Source organism: Propithecus coquereli, unplaced genomic scaffold, assembly GCF_000956105.1.
Source record: "Propithecus coquereli isolate 6110/MARCELLA unplaced genomic scaffold, Pcoq_1.0 Scaffold3, whole genome shotgun sequence".
NCBI classification, from domain to species: Eukaryota; Metazoa; Chordata; class Mammalia; order Primates; family Indriidae; genus Propithecus; species Propithecus coquereli.
In genome coordinates this window covers 12803020-12820428 of record NW_012148618.1, presented here as the reverse complement: position 1 = coordinate 12820428, position 17409 = coordinate 12803020, and the positions used below count along the sequence as shown (strand labels likewise).

The window sequence follows — 17409 nt, the reverse complement described above, 5'->3', positions numbered from 1 at the left end:
AAAAAAAAATACTCAAAATGGATCAAAGACCCAAATTTAAGAGCCAGAACTATAAAACTGTTAGTAGGAAGGAAATATAAGAGAAAATCCTTAGAACCTTGGATTTGGCAATGATTTTTTAAGTATGACACCAAAAGCACAGGCAACAGAAGAAAAACTAGAAAAATTATACTTCCTCAAAATTTAAAATTTTTATGCATTAAAAGACATTCTCATAAAGGTGAAAAGACAACCACAGAATGAGTGAACGTATTTACAAATTATTTATCTATGGATTAATATCAAGAATAAAGAACTCCCACATCTCAACAACAAAATAACAACTCAAATTTTAAAATGGACAATGGACTTGAACATTTCTCCATATACAAATGGACAGTAAGCACTTGAAAAGACCACTAAACAACATCTTTGATCATTAGGAAATGCAAATCAAAACCCACAATAAGATACCACTTTACTCCCATTAAGATGGCTATCATGACCAAAAAAAAAATCCACAGAAAATAACAAGTGTTAGTCAGGATGTAGAGATATTAGAAAACTTGTACACTGTTGGTGGGAATTTAAAATGCTGTAGCTCCTATAGAGAACAGTATGGTGGTCTTTCAAAAAATAAAAACAAAACGAAACGAAAAGAAAAAGGGCCAGGCGCAGTGGCTCACACATGTAATCCTAGCACTTTGGGAGGCTGAGGCAGGAGGATTACTTGAGGCCAGGAGTTCAAGTTCGAGAATTATCATATGATCCAGTAATTCCACTTCTGGGTATCTGAAATAGAGTCTCAAAGAAGTATTTGTATGCCCATGTTCATGGCACCATTATTCACAAAAGCAAAAAGGTGGAAGTTACCCAAATGTCCATCAACAGATAAATGGGTAAAAGACAAGGCCAAAGAGATTAGCAAGTGTTCTTTAAGTGCAATGGAAAGCCACAAGAATTGTTAAGAGGGGAGTGACATAATATGATTCACAATTTTCAAAGATCATTCATGGGCTGTAGGGGAAAAAAGAAAAGCAGCTTGCAAACCAGTTACATGTCATGCAGTAGGACTGGTGTTTTGGACTACAACACCAGCAGCAAAGATGGTACAAAAATTACAATAGTAGGCTCATACACTATGGATAGGGATATAAATAGTTGTAACCTCTTAGAATGTAATTTAGCAATTAATCAAAACTGAAAATCTGTGTACCGTTTGACCTAGGCAATTCCATTCCTAAGATTTGATCACTGTATTTGCAAAAGTGTATAAGAAAATGTGCATAGGGAATTTTACTGAAGTATTATTTGTAACAGCTAAAAAACTGAAACAATCTCCAAGTCTATCAACAGAGGACTCAGTCCATCTTATGGATACTAATGCAGCCCTTTAAAAACGCCTAACATAGGATGTACAATGTTGAGAAAGCAGGATTCTACACTGAGGAAAACCTATTTTTGCAAATCTATTCATATGTCTAATTTTGACCACTTGTAAATTAATTCTTTTTTTTTTTTTCCCTATTAAGCCAGAGTGGTTCTCTCTGTAATAACGTCATTCTCACTTGTATTGTCATGTGCTTGCTTGGGGGAAAAATACACGCTGCAGAAATCCTAAGTGCAACCACGGCAGTGTGCAATCAACCAATTAAATGGAAAAAATATCAGAAAACTATGCCACACGTGGAAAAGCTAAATGATCTGTGAATCTTTAGGTTGGAATTATATAGAATGTAAGATCAATGATGCAGGAATTTGTTTTATTTAGTGCCTAGAAAGGTACCTGAAACTAGAAGGTGTTCATTCGTATTTGGTGAATGACTGAATAAAGGAGAACAGAAATCTTAAAGGGTTATAATATTTTTCCAAATGTTTGAAGGACACGCATGTAAAAGAGGGTATGAATTAATTCCGCCCTCTACAACTACAACTTTTTTAAAAAAGAAGAGAGTAAAGATACCAAAAAAGGGAGGGCAAAGATATAAATTTCAACTTAGAGGAAACAGGCAGTCATCCATTAATGTAATTAGCTGCCTCAAAAGATAGTGAGACAAGAATAGCTAATAGGAACTCTCATACATTGTTAGTGTAAACTGGTATAATCATTTTGAAAAATTCTGGCAGTATCTTCTAAAACTAAAAGTATGCCTACTATATGACTCAGTAATTCTACTCCTAGATATATAACAAAGAGAAATTAGTGCATATGTCCACGGAAGGAAGTGTACAAGAATGTTCATAGTAGCTTTATTCATAATAGTAAAAAACTAGAGAATGATCCAAATGTCCATAAAAGGAGAATGATTTAACAGGAGAATAGTTTGTGGAGGCAGGCAAAAATAATGTAGAGGTTTCCAATTTGAATGACTATGATAGTTAATACAAAAGAAAGGTAGGTTTTAAGATTTAAAAAAAAAATTCAGTTGGAGTTGGATACAACAATGAACATTGTAGGTAAAATTCTGGGAGTTTTATTTTGACCTAGAGGTCTGGAACTAAGAAAACAGACAAATACAAGCTAAAGATATTATTAGCTTTAAAAATAATCAATGTTACATGGGAGAAGAGGTCAAAGCCATAGATAAGACTATAAGAAATAACCATTATTTAATAAATAGCTGAATATATTACAAGGAGTCAGTGAGGATGACTGAAAGGAAAAATCAAGAGTTAGGAGAATCATGTGAATGGTATGGTTGAAGCCAAGGAAGAAAAAACAAGAGTTTAAAGTAAGAGAAAATGGTCAAATAATAATTGCAAATGGAGCAAACAAAGCCTGAATAAAGATCAGTGCATTTACCAATGAAGAATGCATTGATAACATTAGCTAAAAACAATTAAGTAGAACAACAAAGCAATTATATTTCAGGGATTTAATAGAAAATGGAAAATGAATAAGTAAAATTATATAAATATATTAAGTTTTTTAAACCCTTAAATTGTAGGTTGGCAAATTTTTTCTGTAAAGGGATAGATAGTAAATATCTTAGGCTTCACAAACATCATATCGTCTCTGTCATATATTCTCATATATACACGAAAGTAGGCTATAAGCCTGTTTTGGCCAACTCCTGTCTTAAAATAATTTCTGTTCCCAAATCAAGCATTTGGAGACAAAGTTTACACATAGCTATGTATCACTTTTCACACATGAAGACAATGCTATTTCCTGGAGCATGCTTCAAGTTGTTTTTTCCCCTTCAGGGACACAGATATTTTTGCATTAGTAAACCTGAACCATCCTCTTTTTTCAAAAGGCCACCAAAAATTTTTTTTTCTTTTTTTTGAGACACAGTCTCTCTCTGTTGCCCAGGCATGAGGGCTGTGGCGTCATCATAGCTCACTGCAACCTCAAACTCCTGGGCTCAAGTGATTTTCCTGCCTCAGCCTTCAGAGTAGTTTGAACCATTCTCTTGATCTATTAAAATCAAGAGCTCAACCAAATGTAATCCAAATAGCTACTGTCTATTACAAAAAATACGTCTGACTCTTTCAGCAACAAACTCCTTCATACCCTAGCCTCTGAAAAAATTCTAATGATAAATTTTCCATCATCCAAGGGTAGGTTAAAATGTTTTTGCATAACAAGGGTCAAAATACTGTAATTCGTGGTCAACTGTTTAAATTTTTAAAAACTGTTTTGGGTAGTGAAGATGATTAAGCTGCGGTTGAAGAATCAAGTATTACAGATGGTACCCACTAGTGACAACTACAAAGAAAACCACAGTGAAAAGTATAAATTGAAAAAAAATTCCTCCTTGATATAAAACCCTGTATGCTGAGTAGCATTCACACCCCTGCAACAATGCTTAGAAAAAGCAAAGCACTACCTTGCCCACCCAGGGGTGAGAAATCTTCAGCCTCAAGGCCACATGTGGCCCCTCCAGATCCCCAAGTGCAGCCCCTCAACCAAATTCAAACTTCACAGAACAAATCCGTTTATTAAAAGGATTAATTCTGTAAAATTTGGATTCAGTCAAAAGGCCGTACTGAAGGATCCAGAAAGCCACATGCAGCCCAAAGGCAGCAGGTTCCCCAAGACAATGGGAACTGGAGAGCATGGGAATTCCTAACTCAAAAAACAGTAGCTGTTAATGGAATACAAATTAAGTAAGAAAAGAAAGGCAAAGGAAGGTAGTGCTGAACCTGGGTTCTAACATTCAAAATATGGCAAGTTCAAATAAAAAGAACAGCATTATTCACATTAATCAAGATATGGAAACATCACGCCTGTAATCCTAGCACTCTGGGAGGCTGAGGTAGGTGGATCGCTCAAGGTCAGGAGTTCGAGACCAGCCTGAACAAGAGCGAGACCCCATCTCTACTAAAAAACAGAAAGAAATGATCTGGACAACTAAAAATATATAGAGAGAAAAAATTAGCCGGGCATGGTGGCGCATGCCTGTAGTCCCAGCTACTCGGGAGGCTGAGGCAGGAGGATCGCTTGAGCCCAGGAGTTTGAGGTTGCTGTGAGGCTAGGCTGACGCCACAGCACTCTAGCCCGGGCAACAGAGCCAGACTCTGTCTCAAAAAAAATAAATAAATAAAAATAAAGATAAATAAATAAATAAGAAAGATATGGAAACAATAAGAGTACGTCGATTAATGAAGAAAGAAAACATAATATATTCAATTGGCCCTTGGTATCCATGGGGGATTGGTTCCAGGACCTCCCAGATACCAAAATCCAAGGACGTTCAAGTCCCTGATGTAAAATGGTGTAGTATTTGCATATAACCTATGCGCATCCACATGTACGCTTTAAATCATCTCTAAATTATCTATAATACCTAATACAATGTAAATGCTGTATAAATAGTTGTTGCACCACATTGTTTAGGGAATGACAAGAAAAGAAGTCTGTATATGTTCAGTACAACAGACACAATTTCTTTCCCCAAATGTTTTCCATCCAAGGTTGGCTGAATCCATGGATGTGGAATCCTCAGATGTGTAAGGCTGACTGCATATTTTTAAAATGGAGTATTACTCTACCTTTAAAAAGAAATTGTGCCAGTTGTGACAACACAGGTGAGCCTAAAGGATATTATGCTAAGTGAAATAAGCAAGACACAGAAAGACAAATACTGCAAAGTACTCCTAAGTAGAGAATAGAATGGTGGTTGCCAGAAGGTGGGGGAAATGGCAAGTTGTTGGTAAGAGGGTACCAAAGGTTCAGTTATACAGGATGAATTTTTTAAAAAAGAAACAGTAATCATGCTATTTTAACAAGTAATGATTATCAGCTTCCTTTTTAGTTGGACAATTTATGGATTAGCATGTTCATGGGGCAGTAAATTCAAAAACATCAGATATAAATAAGTTTACTTTGAATCCATTCTGTGCCTCATTTAGATTAAGTTTTGTTTCAGTTATGGATTTGGGGTTATTTCTCTTCCCTTCCTCAATTACAGCTGGCCCTCCCTATCTGCTGGTTCTGTATCTGCAAATGCTGAGGGCCAATAAAGGGATTATTCTGAAAGGATTCTGGAACCAGTCCCCCTTGGATACAGAGGTCTGACTATAACCATGAGTTTACTATACATATCCATGGGTTCCTCATCTATGGATTCAACCAACCACAGATCCAAAATATTTGGGGGCTGGGGGAAGGATTCTACAAAGTTCCAAAAAAGCAAAACTTGAATTTGCTGTGCACCAAGTACTATGCTGATTCCATGCAAATAAAGTAATATGCAAGCTCTGTATTAGGTATTGGAAGTAATCTAGAGATGATTTAAAGAGGATGTGCATAGATTATACACAAATATCACACCATTTTGTATCAGGGACTTGAGTATTGTCAAATTTTAGTATCCTCAGGTGGTCCTGGAACCAATCCCCCACAGATCCCTGGAACATTTTAAATATAAATGAATAGAAGATCCCCATTCTGATAAGTTATCCAATTTGCCTACAATTATGGATCCTGAAACCAACTGAAATCCATTATAGAAAAATGATCTGTCACTTCACAAAATGTAAAAGTAGTTGTGGCATATTTTATAGCAGCTTATGTTTATCAATATCTATAATATTCCACAGAACAAATGTGTTAAATCCAAAACCTGGCCCCTCTCAATCTTCCTTTTATCTCTAAGAACGTAAGAACTATTACTTACCTTTCAGAAACCTCTTGCTTCAATTGAGGAACTTCAAGTGCTGAATCGTTATCCATGAAACCAAGAAAGTCTCGTTTTATGTTAAGAGAAGTCTTCTCTAAACTTTTGCCCGATGTTTCATGACCCCTTGATATAGGATCCAAATCACCTGGTTGTATCTGTGACCCCTCACCTTCTGTAAGGCGGACTCGATGACCAGGAGAACTGGGAACGCTATTCCCTTCTTGGTCAGAGCTGTTCTTTTGTTTTCCATCTCTCTGGGGCTTACTATTCAGCCCATCATCTCGAAAGCCTTTAGCAAACGGATTGTAATCTATTTTCAACTGGGTAATCTGAATGTTCTGATAAGCTGTTACTGCAAAGAATTCAGTCTGTGGGAAGGTGAAAGTGTGGACACCAGGGCCATTTAATTGTATCACTTCTGTAGCCTTTTCTGCAGGCACCAAATGAAGCCTCGGTAAGTAGCGATGCATGGAGTGCAAGATGATATGCCCTTCTTGGTCCAGTGTATTATTGGTAAGTTTGAGTTTATAGAAAGATACTGGTTGATGCATCCAATAATGGCCTGTGGAAGGAGATTCTGGATGAATAAAAACTCTCCCCAAAACATGAGGCTCAGCCTTCCCGCTGGGTTCCCACCAACGACCATTCCACTTATAACGATGGTTATCCACAGGAGATATATCCATCACAAGGATATACTTCAAATTGGAATCTAAACCTGTTATCCAATAACGACAGTAAGGAAACATGCGTCTTCCTTGCTTGGTCAGAATCATCTCTGTGCTTCGATGATAGAACTCATTCCACATACTATTGTTATCAAGGGTGACAGTGATTCCTCCCACAGTACAATCAGCTGGAAGGCAAATCTTCCCTTTAGATTTTCCTGGTGATGACACACTACTAGCCAAAGCACAGGCATCACGATTAGTAACCAAAATTCCTTGATCAGTTTTGCCATTTCCTGGCTGTTTTAAGATGACAAAGAAGGTGGGTGCTGCTCCTGCCACTGTCCCACCATCTTGATTAGCCAATATAATCTGTTTCTCCTCCATGATTCCAGTGGGGAATTCAGCAGTTAAGATAACTGTAGTCACCACATAGTCACAATGGCCTTCCCATCCTGAAAAAACAAATGAAAAACAAAACAAAAAAAAACCAAAAAAAACTTTTAATCAAGTGAATATTTTGCAAACAAACAAAACACAAAAATGATTAAATCATCCCTACATACAATTTATACATATATACGTTTAGGCAATTAGGTTTTTTTTTTTTTTTTTGAGACAGTGTTTTACGCTGTCACCCAGGCTAGAGTGCAATGGCGTTATCACAGCAGTAATTCCTAGGCTCAAGCAATCCTACTCGGCCTCCCGAGTAGCTGGGACTACAGGTGCACATCACCATGCTTGGCTAATTTTTCTACTTTTTGTAGAGAGAGGGTCTCGCTCTTGCTCAGGCTGGTCTCAAACTCCTGGCCTCAAGCAAGCTGTCTGTCTCAGCCTCCCAAAGTGTTAGGATTACAGGAATGAGCCACCACACCCAGCTTCTGCCCTTCTTTCAATCACTGTAAGCATATTCATTTTGGAATATCTGATCATTTTCTAGAAGTCCAGTTTAATCTAATTATTTAAAATGCTCTTATCTCAGCCCTCCAACAAGTCAGTATAAATACTATAATCTCACACAAAAAGAAACAAAAGTATATATTCATTTTAGAAAAACTACTTAAAAGTATACAAACTTAAGGAAATAAATTGGAAGGTTATGCATTTTAAAAGGATCCCAACACTTGATGATTAATTTGCCAGAAGATTCCTTGAAACAGCAAGTTATCCTGTGATGGATGGATTAAAAAAAAAAAAGAAAAAGAAAGAAATTTCCCTTTCTATTCCAAAGAGCTAACAGTACAGAATTAGCTCTTTACATGGTACTGTCATGGTTTCATAACTAAGTAAAAAGCTATCTTAATTTGCTAGTACATACATTTAAAGAAGCCATGTTGGGCCGGGCATGGTGGCTAACACCTGTAATCCTAGCACTCTGGGAGGCCGAGGCGGGCGGATCGTTTCAGCTCAAGAGTTCGAGACCAGCCTGAGCAAGAGCGAGACCCTGTCTCTCCTAAAATTAGAAACAAATTAATTGGACAACTAAAAATATATAGAAAAAATTAGCCGGGCATGGTGGTGCATGCCTGTAGTCCCAGCTACTCAGGAGGCTGAAGCAGTAGGATCGCTTGAGCCCAGGAGTTTGAGGTTGCTGTGAGCTAGGATGATGCCACGGCACTCTAGCCCGGGCAACACAGTGAGACTTTGTCTCAAAAAAAAAAAAAAAAAAACTCTTTTCCCTAATATTAAAAGGATTCTACAAATCAATGACCAAATACCAAATAGAAAAATGTGCAAATGAGAGGAAGCACAAATAGCTATAAAAATATACAGAGTTTCAGAATAAGAGAAATGAAAATTGTTTTTAATAGATTTAGGGGGTACCAATTGAATTGTTACATATACATATTGTATAGTGGTGGAATCTGGGCTTTTGGTGTATCCATCACCCAAGTAGTGTACGTTGTACCCCTTAGGTAATTTTTCATCCCTTACCCACTTCTAGCCTCCCTCCTTGAGGGGGGAAATGCAAATTAAAATCATCCTGAGATATTGTTTTTTACTTATCGGACTAGCAATAATCAAAGCTTGGTAGAGGTGTTAGAAAGGGTGTAGGTCAACCAGCATTCTTACCTAACCAGTTGCTGGGAATATAAAATGACAGAATTTCTATGACAGAGGGCAAAATATCAAAAGTACAAATGCATATATCCCACGACACAGCAGTTCTTCCAGGACTTTATCTTAAATACACATACCTGTGATAAATGATATATACCAGATTATCCCCTGCATTACCATTTGTAACAGCAACAGACTTCAGGGGAAGGGGTGCAGGCACGGGGGAGTCACATCAGTAGAAATCCATTAAACAATGATGGTACATCCACAGGGTGAAATATAATGCAGGTATAAAAGATAATGAATAAACTTTATGGATGCATATAAAAAGTATCTACAGGATATATTAAGGGTAAAATGTTCAGAAGAGTTGTACATTATGTCACTTTTTTTTTTTAAAACCTAAAAAAAAAAATGCCAAAGAAAGAAAAGGACTTGTACATATTTGCTTGACATAGACTTATCTCTGGAAAGATGGAAATGAACTGGTAGTGTTGGTTATATCCAAGGAAAACTGAGTAACCTGGAAAACAAGACACCCTTTGATACTTTCTAAATTATGTGCCTTGTGAACATACAACCTTCAAAAAATAAGTTAAAAATAAGTTAATTCTTAAAAGTTATAAAGAAAAAATCCACATATATTGTATGATTACATTTATATGAAATGTCTGAGTACAAAAATATAGTTAGACAGAATGAACAATATGTGATAGCACAACAAAGTGACTATAATCAACAATAAGTTAGGGTATGCTTTAAAATAACTAAAAGAGTAGAATTGGAATGTTCCTAATACAAATGATAAATGCCTGAGATGATGTATACCCCAATCACCCTGATTTGATTAATTCACATTGTATGCCTATATCAAAACATCACACGTACCCTATAAAGATATACAACTATTATGTATGCATAATTTAAATTTTTTTAATTTAAAAAAGTTTTTTAAAAAAGAAATGTCTAATAGGCAAATATATAGAGACAGAAAGTAGATTAGTGGTTTCCAGGGGAGTAGGCAGGATAATTGGGACTGTTAATGGGTATGGGGTTTCTTTTTGGTACATACCTTAAAATGATGAATTTTATGTTATATAATTTATATCCCAATAAAAAGTTATAAAGAAATCTCAGACTATTAAATTCAATTGAACTGATCTGCTAAATTAAAGCTATCACCCCTAGTTTTTGTACAAAAAGATGCCATTTCCTGTATAAGTGTGTCAGCATTTAATCAAATTCGGCCATTTACTGGTCTTCATTAAAATTAAAACATCAAATTTTACCTTTCGTCAGAGCTACTGATGAGCAGCTGAAGCATTTGATCTGAATTTTACCTCTTCTTACAAGACTGGCCATACAATCTTGTGTGGCCAAGGTTTTCCTCAGATATAACAACAAAAATGCTCCAAAGCTCAAATTATTTGTTAGCCTGAGGATAATAAACATTTTTTTAAAAATCAGTATTTGCCCGTGCACAGTGGCTCACACCTATAATCCTAGCACTCTGGGCTGAGGCAGGAAGATTGCTTGAGGTCAGGAGTTCGAGACCAGCCTCAGCAAGAGCGAGACCCTGTTGCTACTAAAAATAGAAAAAATTAGCTGGGTGTGGTGGTATGTGCCTGTAGTCCAAGCTACTGGGGAGGCTGAGGCAGGAGGATCCCCTGAGCCCGGGAATTTGAGGTTGCTGTGAGCTAGGCTGACACCATGGTACTCTACCCAAGCAACAGAGTGAGACTCTGTCTCGAAAATAAAATAAAAAATAAAGAATCAAGACTTAAAATGGGTTAGCTATTGTTTTCTATTATGACTAGAGGTAAAAATAGAAACCCACTTCTTAACACTAAAGCACTAATATCCAGGAAAGGTGTTGGGGGTGGGGAGGAATCTCTCCTCTGATTTGGACTTTATTTTTAAAAGACAGATAAAATTTAGGGTTATTCTTTCCAAATCTGCCTCAGGCTTTTACCTATGAAGTTGACTGGTTTTCTAAAACTAACACATTTAGGTAATAATGTTGCTGCCCAACCACCCTATCAGAAATTGACAGAACAAAATTAGACGAGAAATCACAAATAAGGTGACTTTGTAAACTAATAAAACTTAGAGAACTCACAAAAACTAATACAACTGTGCATAACTCGAGCACTGCAAACTCATCTTGTATTTATTTATCCATAAAGTTTAAAGTTTTCTTACAAACCAATTATTTTTGTGAGGAAGTATGCAAAACATTCTGCAATACATTCAAATATGATAAGAAGGCAAAGAAGTACATTAAAAAAATTTTTAGTTATCCCAAACCTATAAAATACACACAACAGTTGGGAATTTCTTGAACACTATCTTCTATATTAAAGTCTTGGTTTTCAGATCATTACAGGTAAAGCCAGGGCAGAAAAGTTTTAACCAACGCTTTAAAAAACACTATCTTTTGGCTGGGCGCAGAGGGTCACTGTAATCTCAGCACTTTGGAAGACCTAGGCAGGAGGATCACTTGAGGGTAGGAGTTCAAGACCAGCCATGGTAACATAATGAGACCCCATCTCTACAAAAAAATAAGAAAAATTAGCTGGGTGTGGTGGTGCACACCTATAATCTTAGCTACTTGGAAGGCCAAGCAAGGCAAGAGCATCACTTGAGCCCCTCAGTTTGAGGCTGCAGTGAGCTATGATTGAGCCACTGTACTCCAGCCTGGGCAACAGAGTGAGACCTTGTCTCCACAAGGAAAAAAAAAAAACAAAAAACCACAAAAATCATTATCTTGTAAAGATTAATCTATGAAATGTCAGAGATCCAATTGGCAGCAATCCAGTTTAAGAAAAAATTAGATGGCATTTGAAGTAAATTTTACACTAACTTTATATATACACATCTTTAGTTTTTCCTTTCCCTAAGCAAAAAAAACTAAGTGCCAAAAAGTCAGATTGCCCGATTTCAACTTTGTACACGGGCATCTCATATAAGACACACATGAAGAACAGGAAAAAGAACTTTCAGACTCAATATTTGTATAAGCTCCTTAAAAAAAAAAAAAAAAAACTCCACCAATCAAGTTAATTCATTAGTTGATGAAAATGCATGAAATCAAAGACCTAATTTATAACCAAAACCTTCTTTATCTTGAGCCATGATAGCTACAGGTTTAAGAATAAAAAACTGAATTCTTATTCCACATCAATCTAAGCACAGATTCCAATCTACTATAAGCATATGCCTATGTTTTGGGGCTACTGTATGAATTTTCTAATCAAAGAGCAGTCAATTCAGGCCAATCAGCTATTTCAGACACACAAAGAACACTTAACAGTCTTAGACAACCTTAAGCAAACTGCAAAACTCAAATGTACTTTAGAAAGGGTTAGGCTACTCATGAAATAAACCTCTTTCTAGTCAGATTCTAAAAATACTCTATTTGATGCAATAAAAGCTTTAATAAAAACCAGTTCTGGTACACAAATACACCTTAACATTCAAAAAATTTCAGTTCAGCTTTTCAACATCAAGCACTTATCTAGATAAAATAACTATAATAAAGAGCCAAGAAAATAAGTTTTGCTGTGGAGGGGGAAATACTCTCAGTAACATTCCGAAATGTCACATCGGAAGACACACACACGCACACACACACACAAACAACACACACAAGCTTTCACAGAGAACATTTTCAGGTAAATAATGTGGTAAGTTTCATAAATTGTTACTATTTCAGAGTCCCTATTCTAGATGTCTTTTCCCCAGTGATCTCTTTAGGAAATCTTTACTTACTAAAGCAATAACTATTCACAAAATATGCCAGTTAATTTACTAGGTAATTTATTGATTTAACGATTTATGTACTGTATCAAATAAATTTGCACCAAATCAAAATTCCAAATCTGTATCATTAGTTTAAAAATACAAATATTCAGGCCCAGTGTGGTGGTTCAGGCCTTTAATCCTAGTACTTTGGGAGGCTGACGCTGGAGCATCGCTTCAGGCCAGGAGTTTGAGATCAGCCTGAACAACATACCAAGACCCCATCCCTACAAAAAAATTAGCTTCTCAGGGTGGCACATGCCTGTAGTTCCAGCTACTTGGGTGGCTGAGGTAGGAGGACCAGGAGTTTGAGGTTGCAGTGAGTTATGATAACACCACTGCACTCTACCTCCAGCAACCACGAGGAGACCTGTCTCAAAAAAATATACACATACACAAATATTCAAATGCTGATCAACACATTCTGAATGTTTCCCAAGTTGCTAAAAATAACCACAACTCAGAAAAAAAAATAAAAATAACAACAACCTTTCATAAAATAAATACATTACTGTATGACAGGCACCAAAATATTAGTTTGTTCCTTAATATAATCCTTTACTAGAAGGATATGGTTAAGTTAAATTACATTTTTGAAACTCAAATTTTAGGAGAATGGATTCACTCAAATTTCAGCGTTTATCAATATACACTCGGCCCAGAATTTTAAATTTCTTAAAAATACAATGTGGATATAAATATAATCAGAAAATGACCCCAAAAAAGTGGCAAAGACAGTAAAATAGCCAACTACTTTCTTAATTTCACTTTCTTGATTTTACTAACTAAATGGTACTTGCTATTTATTAATACGCACTCACTTCATAACAGACAATATCCTGGGCATCCTATTGTCACAACCCACCGGGTAAATTTCAAAATACTGTCTGAAGTAATAGGTTTTAAGGCACAGAAGTGCACTTGCCTAAATACTACTTCTTTCTCTCCCCAAATACCATTTGTTATTGCTGACTTCAGAAGCATTTTCTAGGAATGGGCACGTAACTACAACTCAGGGGTAGCAAAGCTCTCAGGTCCCTTGCAGTTGCGTAAGCAAAATGTGAAAAATAACTTCTACGGCAGAAACGGACAGAAAAAGTCAAACTTGGAGTAAGTATGCCAAGGTATCCAGGGCACTGAATTTCCTCAAGTCCTTAGCTTGCGTTTTCTGTGAAGTGGACCCAACCCACTCAAACCACACAAACGCTGGAAACAACCCTAGGTGGCAAGAAGCAGTAGCGCTGATCCAATACCCTTAAAAGTAACAGGGCTTCTCTGCTTTCCCTGAGAGGAGCAGTGGCCGTCGACTCTGAAAGGCCCACAATCGCAGCTTCTCAACTGCAGAGGCCAGCTGGCCAAAAACCATGTGAAAAAACGCCGCTAGGAAAGCTCTTCCGGGGAAGAGGAATCCGGACAGATCACGTGCTGCCGACCGGAACCCAGAAATCGTTCGGCGGGACCTAGCCGCATTCTGTTACCGTGGAGACCACAGAACCAGCCACTCGGCCCTCCCCGGCCAGCCCCCTTCCCAGCAGCCGTCACACCGCCCCCAGGCACAGTCCCTGCAGCCTACCCGCGGCGTCGTACCCAAAAACAAGGGGCTGAGCAAGTGGAGTTTACCAGGGACTTAGCCGCATAAGCCTAGCGAGCTCTTCTACAACACGCACCGGCAACGCGCGGGTGGGCTCGAGACTTCTCATGATCCACGTGTCTGCTCTGGCGACGCAAGCCCTGGGAAAGTGGTCTCCCCTCAAAAGGATTGTACTTTGGTTTCTCACATTGGTCTGCCTTCAGTAACCCCTCCTTTCAGACCTCCTTCAACCCTCCCTGCTTCCACTCTGGGAAGGAGGCTTTCCCAGGGTTCAAAAGGCAAGGCAAAAATCTTCAGAAAAAGACATTACCACCGTCCAGTGTTGACCCCGTCTGAAATGATCCCTAACTTCTCCACACTCGTTGCACACACAGATTTCTCAACTGTACTTACTGGGGCTCGGAGAGGTCTATTAATGTTCCACTGAGGATAGAGACCCACTTGACTGTTTAACAGAAACGGGAACCCCACAAATAGAGAACTAGCCAAAGACTACCCCATAGAATGAAAAAGAAAATAACACCTGCTCTTCCCACCTGTGCTTCCCCGCCCTCATTTCTGCACTTATAAACCAGCGGTCCTTTGTTTACTAAGTACCCACTCCTATACAGCTCACTTACTCGCCACCCTTTCTTAAACTAGCGGTCCCGCCTCAAATAATTTGACCGGAAATTACATGCTAGAAGAGACGTTTGCACAGGTGTCAAAACGCTGCACCCAGCTTCTTAGAAAAGCGACGCCGGCACCGTTTCCCTCGGAGTTTTGGAAACCCAACACCTGAGCTCTAAACTGCAAAGCGATTAAGTATGGCTCTCGACCTAGAGCCTGGAGCTGGGCTAGAAGTCGTCACGCGGATCGTACCATGCGGATCGGCACCCCACGCACGCGAGGGCAAGGCCGCGCCACGGGCGCTTCTCACCCCGCCCGCCTCGTGGCCGCTCTCTCTGGCGTCGATGTTCCCAGTTAGCTCGTTGCGCGACGCGGAAGTGAGGCCGGGGACGCGCGCGAGGTGACATGCGCAGCCTCGCCCAGGGGACCACAGACGCGCGCCAAGGCGGCCCCGCGCAAGGCCGGGCCTGGCCAGGGCGTGCGAAGATCTCTCAGCGGAATGCTTCTCACGCCGTTCAAATACACAAGAGCTTCAAACTCTCGAAAAACTCCAATCGGGCCAGTACAAAGCGACGCCCTCCACCCAAACCCGAGAGTTACCGTGCGGGGCGTGGCTGGCCTCACCCGGAGTCCTTCACATCGCGCTGGGGGCGGGTTATTCTGTTGGGTTCGCACACCGTGTCCCCGCTCCAGCTGAAGAGCCTGCGCGCGCACCGGACGTCCACGTCACCGCGCACGCGCTCCTACCCGCTCGGAGCCCGCCGCGCAGGCGCAAAAGGCGCGAGCAGCACCTCCCTCGCCCCTCCCCCAACAACAGGCGTCCAAACGGCCCTGGAGAAGCGGCAAGACCACCTTTGGGACCCATCCGCGGAGCTGAAGCCGCGCCTTTCCGGGTCCCAGCAACCCAGAAAAGCCTACTGAAGCTTCTAGAATCAAGACAGGAGAGGCAGGAGGGAGGCACCTAATTTCCTCAGGCTTGCACACGAAGCCTTCGTGAAAACTGAGAAACCAATGCCCGCCGGGCCTTTCTCAACAGTGCCTTCCACCCATTCCCTTGGGCTTCTCGCCGGCCCCGCCCCTGCAGCGCCCAGCCCCATCCACACGGGGCTCTGCAGACCCCCAGGCTTCACAAGCCCCTCAAATGAATCCGAGATGTTTCTCCCCAAAGTGCTGTGGGCTTGGATAGCGCCAGAGCGTCGGGAAACCTTGAAGCAAAGACCTTGAGAGACAGGCGGTCGAGTTTGCAATATCCACGACCGAAGAACAGTAGGAAAATAGGGAGGAGACCGAAAGGCTCATTGCGGAGTTGGGAAGAGGAGAGGATTTGCCATTAAATTGCTGATGAAAAGATGACAGATGTTTTGATAAAACAGGAAAACGAGAAAAATTGGCACGACAGTATTACCTGAGCTTTAGTGCCTTGATCCTGTGCATTCAATTTTTGTTTCTCCAAGACATTTAAGCTATGAAATGAAAAAAAAATTACCGAATATCTGTTATGTATCAGGCAGTTGCTGAACCAAGTCGATGGACAATATTCTCCCAAACATCAAAAATCAGTTATCTTTCTCCTCCTCTACCCCTCACCAGCTGTTCCTTCTTTTCTGCTAACATGCTAGTAAAAAGGAAGAGTTGTTTAAAGAGAGAAAAGAGGCAAAAAAGTAGGGAGGAGAGCAGGAATTGTGGTCAAAGTTTTGGATAACTGCTTTCTCTCTCTCTCGTAAGAATTAGCGAGTCTGAGAACCTCCTATGTGCTAGGTGATTTAATACAAAACATGAAGGAGAATAGGAGATTGAAAGGAAGGAGCCAACAGGAAGAAGCTTATCGAACAGGTATGATCTGACCTACTTTTCACTTAGGAAGGATCATCTTTCTCTTCATTTTGCTCTTCCTGAGGGGATATGCTACAACATGAGCAGAAACTGCTGGAATAGTCTGGATTGGAAAACGTGTAAGCTAAACTTAACAGATTTCTGAAGTCTTTCTGAAACCCACAATTCAGGCACTGTCAGCAAGAGCATTCAATATCTTAGGCAAAACTGAAAAGTAACAGTTTAACACCTTTCTCTTCTTCCCTGACCCCAAGAACCTCTTTCCTTCAAGCTGCCCTGCCAGAATCTCCCACCTCATTCAAGAATGCCATCGTCTCAAGGGTCTAAGGTTTCCTCTTACAAAATTTCCATTTTCTGAAGCATAAATAAAATTTGTGTTGATTTAGCATTAAAACATCTGATCCTAAGGTGTGAAAGACTGATTAAGAATCAGGCATCCCAAAAGAGACCTGTTAACTCAAATGGTATTTCTAATTGGGGAATCTCTGAGAACAACTTGAGGGGAAGAAAGAAGTGGATGGAGATTCTCTTTTGGTACTCTTTCCCTACTCCAGGCAAATATACTATGAAATACCAGATACTTTAAAATATAACACTGCACATTCAAGATTCATCACTAGATCTCCTGGTGGGAGAGGAAAACTACCCATAGTTTTTCAAAGTGGAATCTGCCTAACCTATAAATGTCAGGAGATATCAAGAATCTGAGGATCCTATTATAACTTGTAAATGTTGTTTT

At 39.4% G+C, this 17409-nt stretch overlaps 1 protein-coding gene across 1 annotated transcript in view; it reads right to left on the bottom strand.

Moving 5' to 3' along the window:
• Window positions 1-15517, bottom strand: part of MGA (MGA, MAX dimerization protein) — an 89871-nt gene extending 74354 nt beyond the window's left edge. The window contains exons 1-2 of the mRNA XM_012649125.1: window positions 15438-15517; window positions 6105-7230 (exon numbers count right to left, since the gene is read on the bottom strand). Coding sequence (XP_012504579.1) covers window positions 6105-7162 — 1058 coding nt within the window. The 5' untranslated portion in view covers window positions 7163-7230; window positions 15438-15517. The remainder of the gene's footprint in view (window positions 1-6104; window positions 7231-15437) is intronic.
• Window positions 15518-17409: the final 1892 nt, after the last annotated feature.